This window comes from Coffea eugenioides, chromosome 11 (genome assembly GCF_003713205.1).
Source record: "Coffea eugenioides isolate CCC68of chromosome 11, Ceug_1.0, whole genome shotgun sequence".
NCBI classification, from domain to species: domain Eukaryota; kingdom Viridiplantae; phylum Streptophyta; class Magnoliopsida; order Gentianales; family Rubiaceae; genus Coffea; species Coffea eugenioides.
Genome location: NC_040045.1, coordinates 20,022,147 through 20,044,393, shown reverse-complemented (window position 1 = coordinate 20,044,393; position 22,247 = coordinate 20,022,147). Strand labels below are relative to the sequence as shown.

Genomic DNA, 22,247 nt, shown 5'->3' with positions numbered 1-22,247 from the left:
TTTTTAATTAGCTTTCATCCCAGGTCATCTTATTACTGATAAAATGTTAATTGCTTATGAAGTAAATCATTCTCTCAAAAGCAAAAATATTGGCAGGGAAGGATCCATGTCTATTAAGTTAGACATAAGCAAAGCTTTTGATAGGGTGGAGTGGTCTTTTTTGAGAGGCATGATGGTAGCTTTAGGTTTTTCTCCTATCTTTGTTGATTTGATTTTTCTATGTATCTTCACAATTTCATATTCATTTTTACTTAATGGAAATAACTTTTGCGACGGCCCCACCTCCCTTTATGGCGTACCCCAGGGTTTAGCGGACCGCCTGCCCAGGTCTCGCCAGAACTCACTCACTCGTATCTCTAGAAAATAACTTACATCTATGGAAAATAAATAACACCACAAGTTCAAACTTAATATATACATTGATACTCAGATCCAACTACAAGGCTTATACACATCCAAATACATTAACATGTTTATAGTCCGAATCCAATCAACCCTAGTCGAGTGCTAGCATGAGTACCATTCAAAATTCAAAACTAGACTACTCTGTACAAGTCTCACGTCTCGCTCGTACCCCCTACTAAGGAAAACAAATGGAATGGGGTAAGCTATATGTTTAGTGAATAATCAGGGGGAAAATGTAAAATCACATCCAATAAACAAGTAAATCAGGATATTTCACATCAATAACAGAAAGGTAACATCACAATAATAGGATACAGGTGGCTCCAAAGCCAGTTCAATTCCTCGAGTTTGAACACCTCTTGACACTCCGTCAACCAAAGTACTCATAGAGCGTAGGCTCCACTTAACTTTCCCCGTTCACCTTATCAACCCCCGCTGGCCAATCAACAGCACACAGCAGCTCAAGTGAAACAAAATAACTTAGCTTTCATCAAAGTTTTAACAAAGAATTAAATCCCAAGGTTAGCATGGAACTATTTTCGACCAAACCCCGGCTGGCTCGAATAGTTCGTCTACCCTTGGAACCGGGTTGGAACCAAGCCCTCAGATATCCGATCTCTCAATAGATGATATCTCTCAACAAATTACACAACCAAGTACTTACCCCAAACAGCACACAGCAAAAGGGGTTCAATTCAAGTCGTGTAATCACCTCCATCAGCACTCAGCAAAAAGGTGATACGTAATATAAGGCATGTATTCTCACATATGAAATCAAAACAAAGGATGGGCTTTGGTCGAGTGAGATAAAGTACACCCTCACCTAAGTACCCATTTAACATATATAAAGCACTTTAAAATAAACAACCCAATTACTCACTTGACAAAGCTTGGCACGAAAAATGATACAGTTCACTGAGTTTGACCATCACCGTCAAAAGCCCCACAGTCTATATTGACAGATTATATACACAGATAAGTGAAACAGCCATACAATAGCAGTTTATAACTTAAACGATCGAAAACAGTCAACAATAATAAAAAAACGGTCAAAACGACATTAAGGCCAAAAGAATGTCGAATTTGGCTGAAACGGCCGGAATGGTAGCGAAATAACAAAAATAGTCCTAAACAGTCCAAAACGGCAAAAACGGTTGAGAAATGCACGTGCACATGCGCGAAAATGAAAACGATCGCGCGTCCGCACCCAAAGGCGCAAACGGACATTTCACAGTTTTGACACCTTTTACGGTTTTAATTATAACAGAAGCTGTGGTTGTTGGTTTATGATATACGAGATACCATTTCGAAGCTAAGACAAAGGCCTACAACTTTGATGAAGAACACTCGGTCTAGTTCATAGTGTATCCAGGTCAAAATTTCAAATTACAGAACCAGAATCTCACATTCGGGCTAGTTAACTGCACTATGCGTAACCAACAATAACGCGGGCTACCGAAGTCCGATTAAGGCGTTTTCAAGGCCATTGGACAGCTAAGACATAGTACTACAACTTCTTTGTTTTTGCCAAATGCTAATTCAGTACGGATCAGGGTGAAAAAATGCGGTCAGATTGGTGAAATGTCAAAACTGTCCACAGAGCTCTACCTATGGCATTCAGGGGCATTTTTATCTTTTCATGAGTTACAGTGATCGGATTGAGCTGAAATTTTACAAGAAATTATAAAACATCATTTCCTACAACTTTCATGTTTTGTACTAAGTCTAATTCGACCTCCATCATGGTCGAACAGGACCGGGCAAAACAGGGTATCTTCAAAACCGAAAACTGGAATTCATACAGTCCAATGCTAATTTTCTTATTTCTGGCTTGATTCAGTGACAGCCCCACCTCTCCCTAGGGTGAACCCTAGGGTATCAGTGGACTACCTGCCCAGCTCTCGCCAAAACTCAGTCGTTCAAAATACTAATAACACAAATGAAACGGACGAGATATCTTCCAAGCAAGGGAATGAAACCCTGATTGACACATAATCACTAATCCAACGTTCAGGCTTAGTATTTAGATAATTAATTGTCTACTACCCTTCCATACTCAAAATTACATAGCATAAGTCGAACTTACGGATACAAGCTTACCAGCCTGCTTAAACAAAAATTACAACCTCAAAACACAAGTACAAGCAAAATAATGCTAAGAAAGCTCTTGATCAAGTCCCTTCCCAATCTGTTAAGGAAAACAAAAGGAATGGGGCGAGTTAAAGCCCAGTGAGGTTCCAAATAAAGCAAATAAATACATAACCACATAAGGTCACAAAATAACCAAATAAATACCGTACAGTAGAATAACAGTTTAATCAAAGTTCAATTCAAGGATACGGGTGGCTTTTAAAAGACAAAGATCCACTTGAACTTGATCATAATTGCCTCCTGTTGACACTCCGTCAACACTTGTATGCACAATATATAGGATCCGTAGAAAACCACTTTCACCAATCTCCGTCCACCAATCAACCCCCTATCGGGCCCACACTCCATAAACAGTAGTTTTGGTAATACTCGAGTATACCAGGAATCCAAGATTCCAAAGAAACAGGATCAAGTTGAGGATTTTACCACTGGTGGTGCTGGGCAACACAACAAGCAAGCACAACGGCTATACTTCACCAGGGACCTCCAAACATCAGTCCTCAGGGTTTATCGGCCTTCTCGACCAAGCCCTTGCTGACTCGATACAACCGACTCACCTAAGAGGTTGGGTACCCAAACAGTAGCAGTAGTTGATGGGATATCACCCAAACAACTCAAACACAGTCATATATAGAGAAATCAAATCTCATAATAACAGTATACAGAGCCTTATTGGAAAACAAAGGAGGTCGAGTGCGATAAAGTACACGCTCGCCTCCATTTTATCAAAATAGTATTCGGCTCCAACAGTCATAAATCAAGTATTTCAGATATTCAGATGTTTCACATAACGGGTAGCAAGTAGTGGAACACTCACCTGTCAAGCAAAGCAGTAGTCAAACGTCAAGTATCTCCGTTACGACCACCTTCATTTCCCAATCCTAGGGCAACGAGTGAAATCGTTAACAAATTGGATTCATTTCTCACTCAATTGTTGGTTCATTAAGAGACCAAGTGAGTGGTTAAAGCCATTCAATTCGTCATGCAGATGAGGTCCAAAATGCAGTAAAAGTTCATGGGAAAACAAGTTTAATAAGTGCATGAAATTTTGGCAAAAGAAAAGTCTCATTCAAGCTTAGAATGTTCTTTGCGGGTAAAACAGTCGGGCCCGCGCAATCTTGGTAAAATGGTTATATCTCATTGTAGGAAGGTCGAAATTAGGTGTCGTCAACGGCGTTGGAAACTATACTCGAAGGGCTTTCCAATGATACCAATTACACATTCTAGCTCATCTCCTAGCAGTACCAGTAGCTCAGACAAGTTGGCTATTTTTCCAACCCTGGATCTGCCCTCACCTCAAGCAAATCTACATTAGTTCTTGGTGCTATCTTCATTTGTTTTGGTCCAAATTCACCCAAATCAGTCCTCAAATGTTCATATACAAGGGGGTCACATCACCTAGGACCATTGGAGTTCAAAATATAATACATCAACATGAATAAGAGTGACCATAGCAGCCTAGCCATCAAGAAAACCAAACCAGTTCACTAGTGGTCTAACCAACCACTTTACTTGCTTAAATTTCATTCCAACTCACACATGAGCTTAACCAATGTCTAGCCAAGTTTCTTAGGCATGATGAAAGTGTAAATAAACCACAAAAATCAGGAAGAAACCCTTCCTTCTCAAACCAGTCAGCCAAGGAGATGAAAACAGTCCACAATTTCCTCTATTCCTCCAACCTTCATCCTTTAATGATTTTCACTTAAACAACATATCAAGTGTTAAATCTAACTCAAAAGAGGTTTTAAATATGTAAATACTTCATAAACAACCATGAACAATGTTCAAACATTTCATCAAACACTTGGTAGGCATACTAACTAACTCAAATATTACTTGTTTAATCCAAGAGATTAATCCCAACTCTCAACCAAACAACTTGTAGTTTGCCATTAAAACTTAAAGTACATGATAAAACACCATAAAACTATCATTTAAAGAATAGTTACCTTTCTTGTAGGAAGCTTGAACCACCAAATCAATCCACCAAAATGAAAGTTTCAAGCTTGAATCAAGTACTTAGGGTTGAAGGAAAGTTTCTCACTAACTCAAGATCTTTCTCTTTTGGTTTTTACTCTTGATCATCTAGGGTTAGAAAGCAAGAATATGGAGTTCTCTCTCTTTCTTTTTGGAGCTATGAAGTTCGGCCAACCTAAGGGAAAGAAAGCTCCAAGATGGTTTAAATTATCTTCTAACCTTTGGTCAAACAAGATCCATGGTTAGGGTTTTGCCACTTGGCCTCATTCTTGTCCAATCCTCCCTTAATCTTTGACTAATGATATTTTAGCCTTTCCAAAAATACCAATACTTATTTAACACCTCTAATCCTTCATGTAAAGTCCTTACCACTAATAAAAGAACACTTGGTAAAATACAAATGGTGAAATATTTAAAACCAACTCAAGAAATTGTTTTAATTCAAATAAAAGGAAATGAAATGTAATGCATGGGAAATGTTATAACACATAGGGAATATGATGTAAAAGCATCTTATAAGTGGTCTAAGTCTTAGAATAAGGCATGTAAATAAGAAAAAAAATAGTGTTTTAAAGTGAGGGTCAATACAAGGGAATTGTTGTAACACATGTAAAATACAATACTAGGCTTATAATGAATGATTTAAATCTTAGGGCAAGGCATGTAGTTTAGGAAAATTATATTTTGAAGTGAGGGTTCTCACAGATTCACTACCTCAACTTCCTATACAAGATTCTAACCATCATATACCATCTACCCAACAAGAAATACAATTGAAAACCTCAACCCTAACTCAAGAACATGCACCATATCCATCCCAACCAATATAAACACATACAATCCATCACAACAGAAATTTAAAGCATCAAAACTGGAAATTTGTATCACTTGCTGTAATTTTCTCAAACCACCATAGAAATCACCAAATCTTCCATACAAACCCACAAAAGTGATATATAAACCATCATTAACCCTTCTTAGCATCTTACAACATCAAAATCAACATTTCTACTCAATTGCTACAAGTTTTTACAAGAGTTCAAGGCTGCTTTACCTTCCAAAGGTTGGTTCACAAGGTTGCACTTCAAGAACCAAGTTCCTTAGCTTTTTTTTGCTCTAACTTCCAAGCTTGTTGGATGGGTTGCACACAACCAGAATTTTTTCTCTTGTTCTTCCTCTTGTTTCTCTCGGTTTTTCCTTTCTTCTTTTCTCCCAAGAGCTGGCCGAAACTTACCTATTTCTTTGGCTTTGGTCTTGCTAAGAAGATTAATACTAAGTCCCTTGGTCAAAGTCCACTACCTTTTTGATTAGCCAATCACAATTAAGCTTAGGAATCTCATGGAACCTTTAGGAAGTCTAGCAATTGTAATTAACCAAAATACACACTATGGCCCAATTAAATTCACAATCCTACCAATTTACTCCACAAATTACATACTTGATATATTCCAAAAACCTAATTACACCTCAATTACTCCACTAATCACCCAATCACTATAATTACCTATCATAAAATCTACATTGTCATACATAAACTCAATTACATACTAACCTTTTAGTCACAAGTAAAATTAGGGTTTTGATTTAAATTTAAAGTGTCAAATTAAAAAATACAATGTTTTTTTTTAAACAAAACAAAAGAAATAAATCAAAATTTTAAAAGAACGAGGGAAAAGCATTGTCCTAAAATTCGGGGTATCACAACTTTGGCCATCTTCGACCTCAGCGTGGCATAAGGCAGGGTGATCCAATTTCCCCATACTTATTTTTAATTTGCTCGGAAGCCTTTTTTGCTTGTTGCAAGAGGTTGTGCTCTGTGGTAACATTTCAGGAGTTCGAGTGGGGCACAATGGACCGAAAATCTCACATTTATTGTTTGCAGATGACATGCTATTATTTGCAAAGGCAACTCTTCAAGAAGCCCAACACATAAGCTCTATATTACAGATCTACAAAGCTGCCTCGGGTCAAAAAATCAACTTGGATAAATCTACCATTGTCTTCAGCACCAACACTGATTCAAGAGTGAGAGATAGCATTACTCGTTTTCTCAATATCAGAGAAGTTCATGCATATGACAAATATCTTTGGTCTTCCCACGATTATTGGTTATTCCAAAAGTGAAGTTTTTGCATCTATTCGAGATAGAATCTGGCAAAAAATTAGTGGTTGGAATGAGCAGCAGCTTTCTAGGGCAGGAAAGGAAATAATGTTGAAGTCTGCGGTTCAGGCTAGTCCTACTTATTCAATGTCATGTTTCAAATTTTTAGATTCCTTGTTATCAAATATCCAATCAATGATGACAAAATTTTTGTGGGGTGATGTAATAAGGAAAAACCTATTCATTGGATAAGTTGGGACAAACTCTGTAAAAAGGGGGGGAAGAAGGGGAATCGGATTCAAACAACTTCGGGCCTTCAATTCAGCTTTGCTTGCTAAGCAAGCTTAAAGGATTGCTACACAGCCATCCTCCCTTTTACATCAAATTTTTAAGGCCTAATATTTTCCTAACTCTAATTTCTTTTTGGTAGGATTAGGGTCTCGACCCTCATTTACTTGGAGAGGGATATATGAAGCACGTAAATATCTGGCTGCGGGAAGCAAAGGGAGGGTTGATAATGGAAGAAGTATCCAGATTTGGAAAGATCGCTAGCTACTTGGACCTCGTTCAGATAGGTTGCCTGAAAATACTACAGTGGATTACCTAATTAATAGCGATAGAAAAACTTGGAATCAAGATCTATTACACTAGTTATTCTAGCCAGATGAGATAGAATTGATTAAGAGTATTCCAATTGGTGATACTCATAATCAAGATAAACTCGTATGGCACTTTACAAAAAATGGATTTTTCATTGTTCGAAGTGCTTACCATCTAATGAAGCAACAATCCGGTAAATGGCAAGACATAGCTTCTGGGAGCAACAGAATTGCAAAAAGAATCTGGAAACGGTTATGGAACTTAACCTTGCCAGGTAAGATCAAGATTTTTTTGTGGCTAGTTTGCAATGTTATTCTGCCTACGAATGCCAAACTCAACTATCAAAAAGTTTTACTAGATCCCTCTTGTGCCCTGTGTCAATCTCCAACTGATGATATGAATCATCTTTTTTTAATGTGTCCAGTGGCTATCCAATCATGGGCGTTGAGTTTTTTATCTAGTAAAATCATGTTAAATTCAGCTCATAATGTGGTATCTTGATTGTCAAATCTCCTGATAAAGTTGAAGAAGGAATAAATGGAATTAGTTGCTGTTATACTATGGAACCTATGGAATAATCGCAACGGGGCTATATTTAATGGATCTTATAAGGACCCACTCAGTCTAGTATCCTTCTCGTTATGTTTTTTGAATCAATTCCAGGAAGCAAACAGGAATCCAATGACTACTGAGCATACAACTGCAATTCAACAATCTGGTTTGTCCCAATGGAAGAGACCTCCCACAGGTTATGTCAAAGCTAACTTTGATGGGCTGTCTATGCTGGTGGTGACATGTCAGGTATTGGAGTTGTTATTAGAGATGCTGAGGATAATTTCGTGGCAGGATTAACCAAACAAATTTCAGGAATTTTTGCTCCAAAGGTCATTGAATCTTATGCTGCAAAGGCCGCAGTCAAGTTGTTGTTGGATCTACATTAACGCATGATTATTCTTGAAAGTGATTGTCTGAAGTTATTAAAACGATTCAAACTACAGAGACGGATGCATCAGCTTGTGGAATACTTGTAGATGATATTCTCATAGATATACAAAGCTTTGCAACCTGGGAAGCATCATGGATGCCTAGAAAGTTGAACAACGCAGCACATTATTTTGCTAAATATGCTTGTTCTATTTCTAATTGTTGTATATAGAGGGACTTCCCCCCAGATTTTATTGTTACCGCACTTGCTGCGGATATTATCTCAGATTAATAATATTTTAGCACTTTTCTATCAAAAAATATAAAAAAAAAGTGTAACAGGATATCAATTTTTTAGACAAGAAATTAATAACGTGGAACAAATAGCATCAATTTAACATTGTAAGGCCCAGTCATAATAAAAGTGCCAATTATTTAAAAAGTGGAGTGCACCAACGTCATTGTTCCTATACTACTACGAAATTCCGAGGTTGTTTGGGATATAGTAACTAACTCCAATTCTTTCAAGTTCCAAATTTTAGAATCGTTCTCATTGATCAAAAAAATATACATATAAAGATTTCACCTACAAAACAAAAGGAAATGAGTTGATCCTAGCTCCTGGTTTATGTGTGTGTATATATATTTTAAGTTAGGAGGTGGAGAAGGGGGTATTTTTATAGTGAGGATAAACAAATAAATAAATGATCTAGAGAAAAAAAATGCAGCCATCACCAAAAAAAAAAAGAAAAAGAAAAAAAGAGGCAATCATAACATGTGAATGAATAGCATCAATTTACCATTTGTAAGTCTTAATGAGAAATTCAATTAATATGAATCTTGTTAATTATATGTATGATTCCCAATGGATCCCAAATCATACCCAAGTATTCCCATTTTCATTTGGGTTTTTGTACGGAATTCATACCAGCTAAGGCCCAAGCTCAATTATCTTAGTCCATCCCGCACAAAATTCATTTAGGCATGGATAACTCATTGAAATTTGAGATCAATTGCCATATCTAATCATAATATATCAGGCACATCTAGGCATGGATAACTCATTGGAATTTGAGTTCAATTGCCATATCTAATCATAATATATCAGGCACATCTAATCGTAACATATCAAAACGATGCTATAGTAATTAGTTGCATATGTAATTGAAGAGTACAAAAGATCATGCTTTCGATTATGAGAACCTTGTAATCTTGCTAATTCTGATAAACCTTATAATCATTGATTCCGATGAACCTTCACTATGTTGCTACGTTTTATTGTAGTATTTGCCTTGTGTTTAGCATTGATGTAAAGCATATTCTTGCAGATTCTTTAAGATTCATTGACTTTCCAAAACAAAGTTGTAATCACAAAGCTGGAATCATTAGCATGCATATGCCAAAAGACCAACATTCAAATATAAAAGGCCTTACTAATAGAATTATAATCAAGTATAGGAAAATTAGATGTCCCTTTAGGAACCATACCCTCAATTTTTGTCCCTCAATGATGATGGTGATCTATTTTAAATGGTTAAAATTGTGACAGTTTAAGGGTCAAAGATGCTTATTTCACCATCCAATGGTTATTTAACTTAATCTACAATACCTAAGAGAGCCAGTAGAATGTCTCTCAAATTATAAAGAGGCATTTTAATCTTTCCTACATCGAGAGTGTCTATACTATTAAATATTAAATGAATGACAACTACGTAAAATTTAAATTTAAAATTCAACTTTTAAACATATGTCATAAATTCAATAATAATAACGTATATACAACTAGTATGTATAAAATTTACTCTTTTTAATTATAAGTCGTACTACATTTACTCCTTTGAATTATAAGTCGTACCAATGCATCAATCGAACATGAAAACATACTCTAGCTATAGATATCAAACTGGCACCTCTAAAACATCATCTTATACTTGATTCTTATTTGTTTTTCAAGAATTCTAGTTATCCTAAAACTTTTACATGTATGTCATGAATCCAATAGTAGTAATATATACTGCCAGTGTGTATAAAATTTACTCTTTTAATTATAAGTCGTACCAAATTTACTCTTTTTAATTATAAGTCAAACCAATGCATCAATCGAACATGAAAACATACTCCAGCTGCAGATATCAAGCTGACACCTCTGATTCGATATATAATCCTAAAATGTCATCTTATACTTGATTCTTATTCGTTTTCCAAGAGTTCTTTAATCGTCTTCTTTTGTCTCTGCTCCAGTAGAATCAAAGATGTGCACCATATAATCCGGCCATATTTTCAGACAGAAATATACATCATACTCTCAGCCATGGCAAATCTTCTAGCTTGGAGAAGACAGCTATAATTAGAGCAAGCTATAAAGTCAATGATAACCAGCTATAATCTTCTTTTGCCAAAGTTGGAAGCTTGTACCGTCATTCAAGCAGTAAGACACATCAAGACTCACTTGGAAGAACATTAAAAAAGTGATACACCTCTTCCTCATCGATGACTCCTACATCTGTTGAACAAACCGAGCAGCAGACAGGCTTAACTGCTTCACCAGCAACAGAATCAGCTTCAGTCTCGGAAGAAGTCCCGTGTCTTCGGCCCCTTTTCCGTTTACTTCCATGTTGTGAAACTTGATAGCTCTTAATCTTACAATTGATCACAAAAACTGCTCGGTACTGTGTTAAATATTTTTCATGCCTGTAAAGCTTTCAAGTTTCAGGTGGTTCATCTTGACAAAAAATATGGTTAAAATGTATAAAAAAGAAGAAAGAAACCATAGCGAAGAAAGAGGTTTGCAACAATTAAAATGAATGTAACTTCGTAAAACTAAAAAACACCTGATAAATACAGTATAGTTGTGATATATATTCAAGGCCATGTACAAATCAAGCAATTGGCGGGTAAGAAACTCAAAAAAAAAATAGACCGACCAATTTGCCTAGGACAAATTAACTGCTCCTGAGCAAAGTTCGATAATTTCTCAGCACTCTTAGCAACAGATGCAACGGGCTCAAACTTTATGACTAAAAGATACAACCAGATAACACACCCATCTATCAATTAAAGAGACATCATCAGACTATATATGCAGGTAAGACCTAATAGCATGACAACTTTGGTCATCCATTAAAGACAAGCAGAACTGAAGTCATGTACCTTACATACCAAGGCTTTCCCATGCAATCATATGAGAGAACTAGCCATTGAAGAAAATTCAGCTTTTTCTTTGAGGAAGTAATACAAACTCCAAGAGAGGAGAAAATTTGGGGAATGGAATTCAGTGGGACAGAAGTTTAGTTAGGAAAAATTAAGGGAAAAAAGGAAAGAGTGCCTTTCACTAGCATTAAATGGAGCCAAAAAAAAAAGAATAAAAAGGAGTTGACCTTAAGCCTTTTAGTTGATTTATAGAACTAATAGTGTTAGACCATGTAGAGTCAAAAAATCTAGAGGTCATGCAGACAGTTTGATGATAACAGTTTGAGAATAACATACATGTTGAACATCAGGAATTACGAGTTATTTGTGTAAACATTCTACCATAAGCATTTTAAGTTTAGTCACGCGACATAATCCCATGGGCATGGATACAACTTCTGGAAAAAATCAGTATTTGCTTACCATGAAATGGAAGAAACAGTAAACACGTACCTGAAAGGCCACAAAGAAAACTCCTCTGTTAAGGGGCAGAGTAGTGCTGTGAAGAACATACTGCCCCTCTATTATATAGATGTCAGGAGCTTAAGTAAATAATGCCAGATCTACCTATTAAGGGCAATATATTTCATGACTAGCTAAATGCTTCTTGACAGAAACTTATAACAGCTCAAATTCGGGTCATTAACCAATAGAAGCAAAAGCTCATTGAACACGTTAACATTGTTCAAAAACACTCTCATAAACCAGAGATATTTTCTAAAGGGAGTAAACTATTCCATAAAGAATGCATATAATTTTCTAATGAAGTCCAAAAAGTTAGCAAGCACACAGCTCACAATGCCTCAAACCTACATTAAACCAATAAAGAAATATTGATCCATTTACTTATCTTCTCTGTTTCTTCCCAGCTTTCTTACTTGAAGCAGCAATACTTGTCCAAGGGGTATAACTGTGCAAGCAAGCACAACTCTAAATGGTAAAGAGACATGAAGACATTGAACACTGGTGCTTGTCTAAGGGGTTTGTGATTGTACTGGACTGCTAATATGATCTAAAAGGTAAAGAGATATTCGCAGGATCTTCTAAGGGTATAGTGGAAACAGTAACTTATTGATGCGCTAGTGCTCCACAGACTAGCACGGTACGTGAAGCAAAACAATGCTGCAGATAATTGGGTTTTTTCTCATAAAGAAAAACCGTCTTTGAGAATTACCAAAATAAGGAAATCTGGTGCGAGTTTATTTTCATCAAGCAAGGGCACATATAAAAGTGTTCGACAATAATCTATTCTTCATCAAGTTATGGGAGAAAGAAATAGTTTTTACAGTGCCTTAAAACCCCATCACTTGCTCAAAAGTCATTACAGATTTACTAGGAGATGATTTTCCAATTAAATTATGAGGTTTAGGGGCTAGTCTTGCGCCAGATAATCAAAGAAAAAGGTACAATTTTTGGAGTCCTATTCTCCAAGAAAGAAAAGCCACCGAAATGAAACATGCCAAACATATTTGTTTTCCTTAAAATCATAAAAGCCTGATGTAGGATGTCAGAAGTTCTAAGTTGGCAGTAGTCACCCAACCAACATTTTAATACACACTTTGGAGCAAATCATCAGCCATCTAAATGATTTTGTTATCTTAAATCATCAATTATCCAAATATTTTTACCAGCTGAAAGCTGCACATATCAACCAACAAACAATATTGCCATGACTTTTTATACTTCTTGAAAGTAACGTATCAGCAGTATCCAGTAGAGATTATGTAAATGTGTATCACCAAATCTAATTTATCAGATTTCTATTGCTTTCTTCCTTCGTCATGCAACATTCACAACAGAATATTTGATCACACGTTTAAGATTTTCGAAATATTAACATGGTCATGGACATGACAGAATGACAATGTGTCTCTTCTCTAATTCATATTTCACCGTTTAATTTAATGTTTCTTGGACGATACATACAGTGGTTATTTAGCATTGTTCATAATTGGCCAATGTCTAATGATTTTACCATCTAGCTTTTAGATTCTACCCATTTTTGTCTTCTACAGAAGAAATAAAATTCCACTCCTCCTTCAAACCGGCTTGCAAAATTGTGAGCAGAATACAGTTGGACTATTATGTGACAAATGAATGTTTTCACACTTGCTATCCTTGAAAAACTAAAGTTGTATCTCTTGAAAGAACTATGAGCCTCCTATGTACTCTGCATGAAAGCCTACAAATATATGAATGAAGACATCCATTGTAGATTCTAAAAGGTAAGAAAAACTCATTTCTACCATTTAAAAAAAAAAAAATAGTTCTTGTAAAGCTTCAAATTGAGGCTCTCAACATCCAAGGTCATGCAAGGTTTTTTTCACCAATAGATACCTGCCTATTCAATTCCAGCATTTTGATTATGATGTGCTGACATGACCATCTGTCCTAAAATGAGGAATTTTAAGTCCTAGCAATCAGCAACCAAGTTTCAAATAATCCTTAACCTTTCAAAACAGTGACAGATACGGACATCCAGATTTTCAGAATCACAAACTTCTTAAATGGGACATTATATCCATCTGCACCCAACTCTGTATCTATTATGTAGACCTGCTTCTTCGTGGAACCACATCTTCCATAAAGAGAACTTTAGACCTTCTGCACACTACTTAGCCTTATTTCTCCACATGGACAGTGCACAAGGTAGATTGAGGAGGCATATCATAACTGGTTTTCCTGTGAATAACAGAATAGAGTTTCACTCTTGTTTTGGTATCCATTTAATGTTTAGGATTTTAATCTTTGGAAATATCTAAGCTGGTAAATTCATAGATCTCCTAAAAAGGAAGCTACAGGTGCGCAGAACAATCTACCCTTGAAAGCAGCACAAGCAGAAAACTTTGGTAATTCCATTCAATGGCCCAAGGAGTTGCAGGACATCTATTATTCTTGTCACTGTTTGACCTGATGCAAGAAACATGGAGTATTAAAGTCAAGTATTTGTTAACCTGGTTCATCTATTCAAGTTTCCAGACACTAGATTCATAACCAACAAAGTACATCCAAGGTAATCAATCCAAGGTTTTTTTCACCAATAGATACCTGCCTATTCAATTCCAGCATTTGATTAGGATGTGCTGGCATGACCATTTGTTATAAAAAGAGGAAATTTTACATCCTAGCAATCAGCAACCAACTTTCAAATAATCCTTAACCTATAAAAACACTGATTGCAATGAACCTCCTGATTTCCAGAATCACAAATTGCTTAAATGGGACCTTATATTTGCCTGCACCCAACTTTGTCTCCATTATGTAGACCTTCTGCTTCTTCAAGGAATCACATCTTCCATAAAGAGAACATTGGACCTTCTGCACACTACTTAGCCCTACTTCTCCACATGGAAAGTGCACAAGGTAGATTGAGGAGGTATATCAACTGGTACTCCTGTGAATAACAGAATAGAGTTTCACTCTTGTTTTGGTAACAATTTAATGTTTAGGATTTCAGTCTTTGGGTATATCCGAGCTGACATATTCATAGATCTGCTAAAAAGAAAACTACAGTTGTGCAAAACAATCTTGTTTTGAAAGAAGCACAAGCAGAAAAAACTTTGATAATTCCATGTAATGGCCCAAGGACTTAGAGGACATCTATTATTCTTGTCATTGTTTGAACTGATGCAAAAAACATGGGGCATTAAGTTCAAGTATTTGTTAACCTGCTTCGTATATTCAATTTTCCATAATAAACTAGAATCATAAAGTAGAACCATCCCCATGATGACTTCCCCATTCTGGGTAGTGTCAATGGGATCGGTCCTTATACCGAGTCATATACAGATCTTCTGTAGTACCCAGTCCTATAATCTGATTCTTCAATTAGTTCAAACAGTGCCTAAGGAAGCATTTCCCCGCAGGAAAGGTAAGTTCCAAGAATTGATTTCATTCCCGTATTCTAAGATCAAACATTTCAAACAAGATGTTTAACAACAATAAAAAGTATAAATTCCGATGACAACTTTAACAATAACTAAAAATACCCCGAGTATTTGAACGTCTAGTTATTATGACAAGGCATCGATTGTCAACGAATAAAATTCTTAGGAGATTCTAAAATTTCAGTGCAGAAGAAACAAAATAGAAGAATTTCAAGCTAATGCATACAAATTATAGAGCTTTTGGGGATCATAAAAGAATTGACATGGTAAAATAGTTGTTTAAGAAAATATAGCAAAATTCAGTGCCCATACAACATAGAAAATAAGCAATTTAGCTCTTCTGAAAGTCAATTTCAAATCTCCAATGTTATTGTATATATATGTATGGAATTAACAATTCTCTCTGTCATCTTAGCATCTTTGTCTTCTCTAGTCATAAAAATCTAATATATGATTAGCTGCATTCCACTTAAAGATGTTGCACTTGGCTTTATTCAATCCGCTGCACTTATTCTAAAACTGGTCATAGCTCAACTATATCAAGAAACATTACCTGCACTTTCCTGCCTTCTATTTGATCCATTCCATAGAGAACTCTAGTGCACTATGGCAATGGTCATGTTGTCTAGCTAACTTCAGACCTTGATTTCAATTCAAAAGATATAATAAACAGACCAAAAATACTCAATTTGTACTAAAGCACAAAGTCATCATCATTGTCTTGCAACAAAATTGTCAGTAGAGTGTTCCACATGCTAGATGCCAAGAACAAGACACCATCCTTAGGGCCTCATGAACATGGCATGGGCTAGTGTCAATACAATTCTGTCATACTTCTTTAAACTTAAAAACGCATGATCTGAAACCATTTCTGGAAAGGGATTACCTTCAAACTGTGAGGCTACATTTTATTCTTTCTGGTGTCTTTGGCTGATATTTATTACACTCATAACTAAGCTGAAAATGCAAATATTTGAGTCAAAATATTAACACAAGTTATTATTTGTTAGAATTGCAAGAGTTCACATTGTCAGGCTCCTTAATTTTCCACCAAAATTGGGCAGCTTTCAGTGGTCAAAGAAAGCCCAAAAGAACATTTACCTTACCATGATTTCATCTCATATTCCAGACTTGACCTAAAACTATTGTCAACCTTGTACATATGAAAAATAAGACCTGGTCACTAACAATTCCTAAGTCGAAGCAGATGGCATGGCTAGTGAAGCTAAATATTTAAGCATCCTAAACTTAAGAATCTAGGGTTCCAAGTTTGACTTTGTACCAAGGTTTGATTGCACTAAGAAACCTAATTCTCATCATAGCCTACTGAACCTAAATGACTTCATGGACAGCATATGTGAACCATTTGAGCATCCATCAAAACTCCAAAAAATCCCTTTGAGCTTTAGAACGGTAAAAGAACACAGTAATAAAAGTAAAGCGGTAAAATAATCTAATATACTTTAAACTAATCACTGCAACAGCTACAAAATCCATAGATCCATCATTTCCTGGCTCCCATACTGCCTCATTAGTTACATGTGTCCTGCATCAAACAAGTAATCCTAGACTCCCGATGTCAGTAACCGTGTTTTTCCATCATTGCATCCACAACAGCCAAAAATAAAATATCATATAAATGATACTGCATGTAAAAAAGAAAACCATTGCTATAAGGACAAACAAATTAGCATCTAAATCCTTAGGTCTACAGAAATCAATAACTGGTCATATCAGCATTTGAGATAGTACGAAATCTTGTAAACTAATTCAAAGTAAAATTCCTCTTACTTCCCTACCAACTTCAATTTCCAAAATCAAGTTCCTCAAAGTCCAAACTATATGATTCTTGGAATAGCTCTCCAGATGAATTCTTTCTGCTCTCAACACAAATGCCACCTCTTTTAGCTCCCATTCTTTGTTTTCTTAAGTTCTCTTATTACACTATTCTGTTTCAGCGACATAAAAAAAAAACTCAACTTCCTTAAGATCCCCGTAAGACGGCTACCAAAATCTTCACTACCAAAACTGCAACTCGCAAAACAAATTCCTGCATCAACTATCGTTTTCTCTGATGGTTATACAAACACTCGAGATTCTTTTTACTTGCTTGGACGTTGCATCACCCAAAACATCAAAAACTACGGACAAAAAACTCACATTTTTGTATTCATAAAGAAATTTAAATTTTACCGAGAAAATTCTTAGGTAGCGTTGAAGGACCAAATACTTAAGTAGCATTGAAGGACCAAAAATCTGCAGACTGACATATGCATAAAGGTCATTTACCTTTGACAATCTAAACAAAGGGTGGTGAAGCAAGCAGGGCAGCTGAGGACAGCATCAGAATTGTGGCCTTTTCTTTTCTTTTGAACCCATAACTCATCTTTGTCATCAAGATTGGGGTCATAAAATTCTGGCTTTATTGAGTAATCTATCTCATCATCATCAGAAACTAGAAAGAGAAAATATTAAAGATTTAGAGCGAAACCGAATAAAAATTTGTCGTTCAACCTGAAAGTTCTTATTCAGCCAAAAAAAAAAAACCCAAATTTACTAAAAAGCATTGAGATTTTAAAAAATTTGAAATGACTTCTACCTGTTTGCTGAGACTCAGTTGGAGAGCCTTCTCTATCTTCTTTCGGCTTCTCTTGTCCTCCGTTCATCTCTTCTGCGTCTCTCTGTTTTGCTTTTTTTGCTGTATTTTCTGCAAGTTTGGCTGATTTAAATTCAAGCTTGTTTAGTACAAGAATGGGATCAAGCAAATGTAATAGACAAAGAAAGATACTTTAAAAAAAGAGGAGTATTTTAACAATTTTTTATGGTACAAAAGCAGGAGGAAAAGTTTTGTCCTGCAAATGATCCACATCAAGAAAAACATTTTCAGGCCAATCATTTTTTGGGACAGTCGTGAAACTTGAATCAAGGTTTAAGCTCATTAACCTACATTACGAAAGATTAGACATCACAACATGTTAACCTTTTTCTTAGGCATAAGGAAGACAAGAGGGGACTAACATAATACAAATATGAAGTAGACAAAGAATATGAAAATCTAGCACAAATGCATGAAGGAAAAAATTTATGATCAGTTAATCATTCAATGGCTCAGTAAGCAATTTGTTATAACATTCTCTATGTATGACATATGGACTAAATTGAGGGTGGCATGATCTTGTGCCCGTTTTGATATGGAACCAAATATTGCATGTGAGCTTTGACCATAATTATGCCAAGTGTAAAGATGTTTAAAAACCATAGACACAATCAAGCATGAATGGACGAGCCTCACTTATACTTTTCACTAGCACTCTTAGCTTTCAAAAGAACAGGTCATGAATGTAAAACTATTCATTATCTAGTCATCCTCAAGTAAAATTGAAATTGAATACATTATCTTATACATCATAGCGGCCTTTTATAGAATTTCTGGGACCATCTTGTCCAGTTATAGTAGCTGATGGATCAAACTACATGAAGCAGTGTATAGCTTATACCTTTGTCAACTAAACATTAAGGTAGCTTCCTTGGATTGACTGCAAAATTAAAAGCATTCATAATGCCCTGAACTGGAATCAATTAAAGTACTCAAAATTTCTGCTGAATTAAAATTCTGATCAGGTTAAATTTTGTGCTTATTAGAAAACAAGAGAGATAATTTCACACAAAAGAAAGACAGAAATTCTATGTTATTTTCATGTTGTCACAAGGACAAGAAAACTCTAAGGTTGTATCATAGAATTAGTATTAAAACAAATTGAAAGCTAATTTTACATTCCAATAACCAAGATAATTGAAAAAATGGCATCAACTGCAAAATGAAACCCTAACCATTCTAAATCTTCTAGAGAATGAAGCACCAGTGGCTAAAGGTATTTTCCCTCTAAATTTAGTAACTTGTAGATAGGTGTGAAGGAAAAGTCAAATAATTATAAAATACTCCGATAAAACTAATGTTAGTGGATCAAAAGATGATCAAACTTTTACCATCTTGTAGTCAGATCAGATTCACACGACATCAATGGGTTCTAAGCTAAACACTTTACTTTTGAAATGCTTTTTCTAGATACTAGTACCAATCTTACCTAAACTAACCAAACTGTATTGCAGAACTTTGCACTACTAATTACATGGAATTCGGTAGCCAATTACTTGTCTAAAACATGTTTCTTAAAAACTTCATAATGGTGTATTTCATTGAAATCATTGAGCTTCGAAGTCACCGGCAATTCTTACATGGCCTGGTCAAGCACAAGTGAGAATTATGTTTGATGACCAGCTTCATTATCTTATAGCACAAACCGATGAAGCCCACTCTAACTAGAATTCGAATGTTCTTTTTATTTTCCTTGTGTAATTTTACATACCCAATAATCCAAATATAAAAAACAAATTATTTTAATGATAGTTTTGTTTTCCTTAGAGTAATTTTACATACCATTAGTCGAAATACCAAAACAAGATTTTTCCTACGCTTTCTACCAAACAATTGGTGACCATACTCAATGTACCCAAATCCTGCATACCACAGGGTTGAACCGATTCTTAAAAACAAATAATAACAACCAAAATTTTCATCTGCCAACAATTCAAAGGGGATGAGGAAGGTCAATACTAGAGCAATTAGAAAACTTCAAAAGAAAGAAATCAAAAGATTTTACCTCTTCTCTTTTCAACAATAAAACCCACCCGCTAAACTACTACACAATCCTAGCTGTAAGAAGACCAAGATTAAGGTCACAACAACAGCCCCAAAATCAGCATCACCATGTAGGATTAAAGAATGATAAGAAAAACAAATTTTAAGACGAAGCAAACAAGCATGTACAGAAGAAATAATCCATCTTTGAAAGGAAAATCGGGTAAGGAATGAGAGAATACCTCAAAAATGGCCTCCAATTCTTTATAACTGTGATATAAAAAGCTGAAATAAGGGATGAGATGAAAGTGTAATAGCCAAATTTGAGGTCTTTGAGGCTTCTAAATTGTGTGAGAAAGAACGTTCTCAATCTTCTGGATTTTTGGGTAAATTTTGTCTATGAGATTAATCACAGGTTTATCGTCGAGATAATTTTAGAAACTTCTCTTGACATTTTTTAACAGTTTAATTGTCCCATCCTTCCTCACTGCAGCAATAATAAAAAAATAATTTCATTAATTATGCTGTTTCTATGTAAATGACAGATTTTCAATTTAGGAAAAATTTAAGATTTTTTACTTATAATTTCCCTTACTTTATCTTTCAACCCATGCATCCTCCCACGTAGAGCTGCAAAAGAGTCGAGTCGAGTCAAGTTTTGAACTTATCGAGTCGAGCTTGATTTAAAAATAGGTGGATTCGAATTCGAGCTCGAGCTCGACTGAAAAACACTAGCTTGAGTTCGACTCGATAAGACTCGCGAGTTGAAGTTCAATTTTTTGCTCGTGAGCAGCTCGAATTTTTGACTCTTGAACAGCTCGTTAGCTCGAATTTTTGGAATTAATCTAACAAAAAACATCATTTTATCAACTTATTCCTAACCAAATTATGAGCATAATCATAACTTACAATTCATTGCTACAATTGACTATAATTTTTCACATGATCATAATAAAAAAAAGCCTACAAATTTTTCACTAAATACAATCATAAATTTAGAAATACATGCCACATAAATGTCTATAATTTAAATGCTCAGCACTTCATACAAGTTCAACATTCTCGGTCACAAAGTTCAATATCAGAAAATAAGTAAATAACAACCAAAAGCAGGCCAAGAACTTCTTGCTACAGAAACATATTGAACTACAAAGTACAAACTAAGCATAATCATTGAAGTCACGAACTTCTTCTCTTCCTCTGATCAGCAACAGTATCATATTGAACCTGGATAAGTTTGAAGTATTATGTGAGCCAATCTACAAGTACAAAATTGTTTTTAGGATGATTAACTATGGCTGCTTAAATAACAAAGCTGAAATTATTTGAAAATTTCATTTTCTTAAGATGTAAAACTCAAAGATTCTGATATAACATTAGGCATCAAAACCAAAATGGCCGCCAAAATCGTCTCTATATGTCTCACAGTTTCACACGCACCAATAAGCTGCACAGCCAAGAAAATCTTGATTCTATATTAGACTAATTTTGAACCTTAAGATTCATAGATACCTGCTGAAGATGCAACTTTACCAACCAATGGAGAAGTCGGATCTCAAATAATGGGATAATAAATCCATTTATCATTGTTTTCATTTCCTCCACCTCCAAAAACTTTCCGCAGCTTGTCACTAAATCAACTAGATGGATAATCTAGAATCATGAAATATTTCAAAGAAAAATGTTATGAAAGACTCTCTTAAACATACACAGCAAGAGTAGTTAATGGAACCACATTAAATGGTTCATCTTCAAGTATTGAAGGAAACATTCTAATGCCAACATCTAAAATTTTTTCAAATTGGCTTATATATGCACATCAAAATATCAAAGCAAGATGGCTAAGGGCCGCAAAGAGTCACAAAGTTTTAGACAATCTACAAAAATAGCATCTAAAAATCCTGCCCAGAATTCAACTAATGAGCAGCCCAAACAATAAATTAAACAACAGCTAAAAATCATCTAAAAAAAGGGAACAAAAGCAGCCAAATAACTTCCATTTTAGTTGCAATGAAACCAGCCACCAAATAGATCATATACACATATAAAGAAACCAACAACCAAATGAATAAAGAGACCAATAGCCAAAAAACTGAGAATATAGATTACCTAAAACATGAAAAAGTTCAAGGAATAGGCAATGAAATCTCTTGTGTTGACTTCATTTCTGCAAAGTAAAAAAAAAATAATAAAGACCAAGATTAAGCCAACTATAAAACATATTGTAATAGATGAAATAGTAATTTACAACATAATTACCTTATCCCTTTTTTTCACCCCGTGTAGCTTACGACACCAATCCCCAGCACACATCAACATTTCCACAGTTTCTGGAGCTAAAGAAGCACGGTAGGAGTCAAGCACTCTAGTT

At 35.3% G+C, this 22,247-nt stretch overlaps 1 protein-coding gene across 4 annotated transcripts; it reads right to left on the bottom strand.

The window, feature by feature from the left end:
• Positions 1-10,311: 10,311 nt before the first annotated feature.
• LOC113754450 (E2F-associated phosphoprotein) lies at positions 10,312-20,319 on the bottom strand. 4 transcript variants are annotated; one of them, XM_027298864.1, is made up of 5 exons: positions 20,119-20,319; positions 19,899-19,951; positions 17,837-17,956; positions 17,527-17,692; positions 10,312-10,852 (listed from the first exon to the last, which is right to left on the bottom strand). In XM_027298864.1, the coding sequence occupies exons 3-5, from the start codon at positions 17,901-17,903 to the stop codon at positions 10,600-10,602; spliced, it is 486 nt and encodes a 161-aa protein (XP_027154665.1). In that variant the 5' UTR covers positions 17,904-17,956; positions 19,899-19,951; positions 20,119-20,319; the 3' UTR covers positions 10,312-10,599. The 4 variants fall into 4 exon arrangements, with proteins under 4 accessions (XP_027154665.1, XP_027154664.1, XP_027154667.1 ...); XM_027298863.1 differs by lacking the exon at positions 19,899-19,951; XM_027298866.1 differs by lacking the exon at positions 19,899-19,951 and having other exon boundaries at positions 17,837-17,944.
• Positions 20,320-22,247: the final 1,928 nt, after the last annotated feature.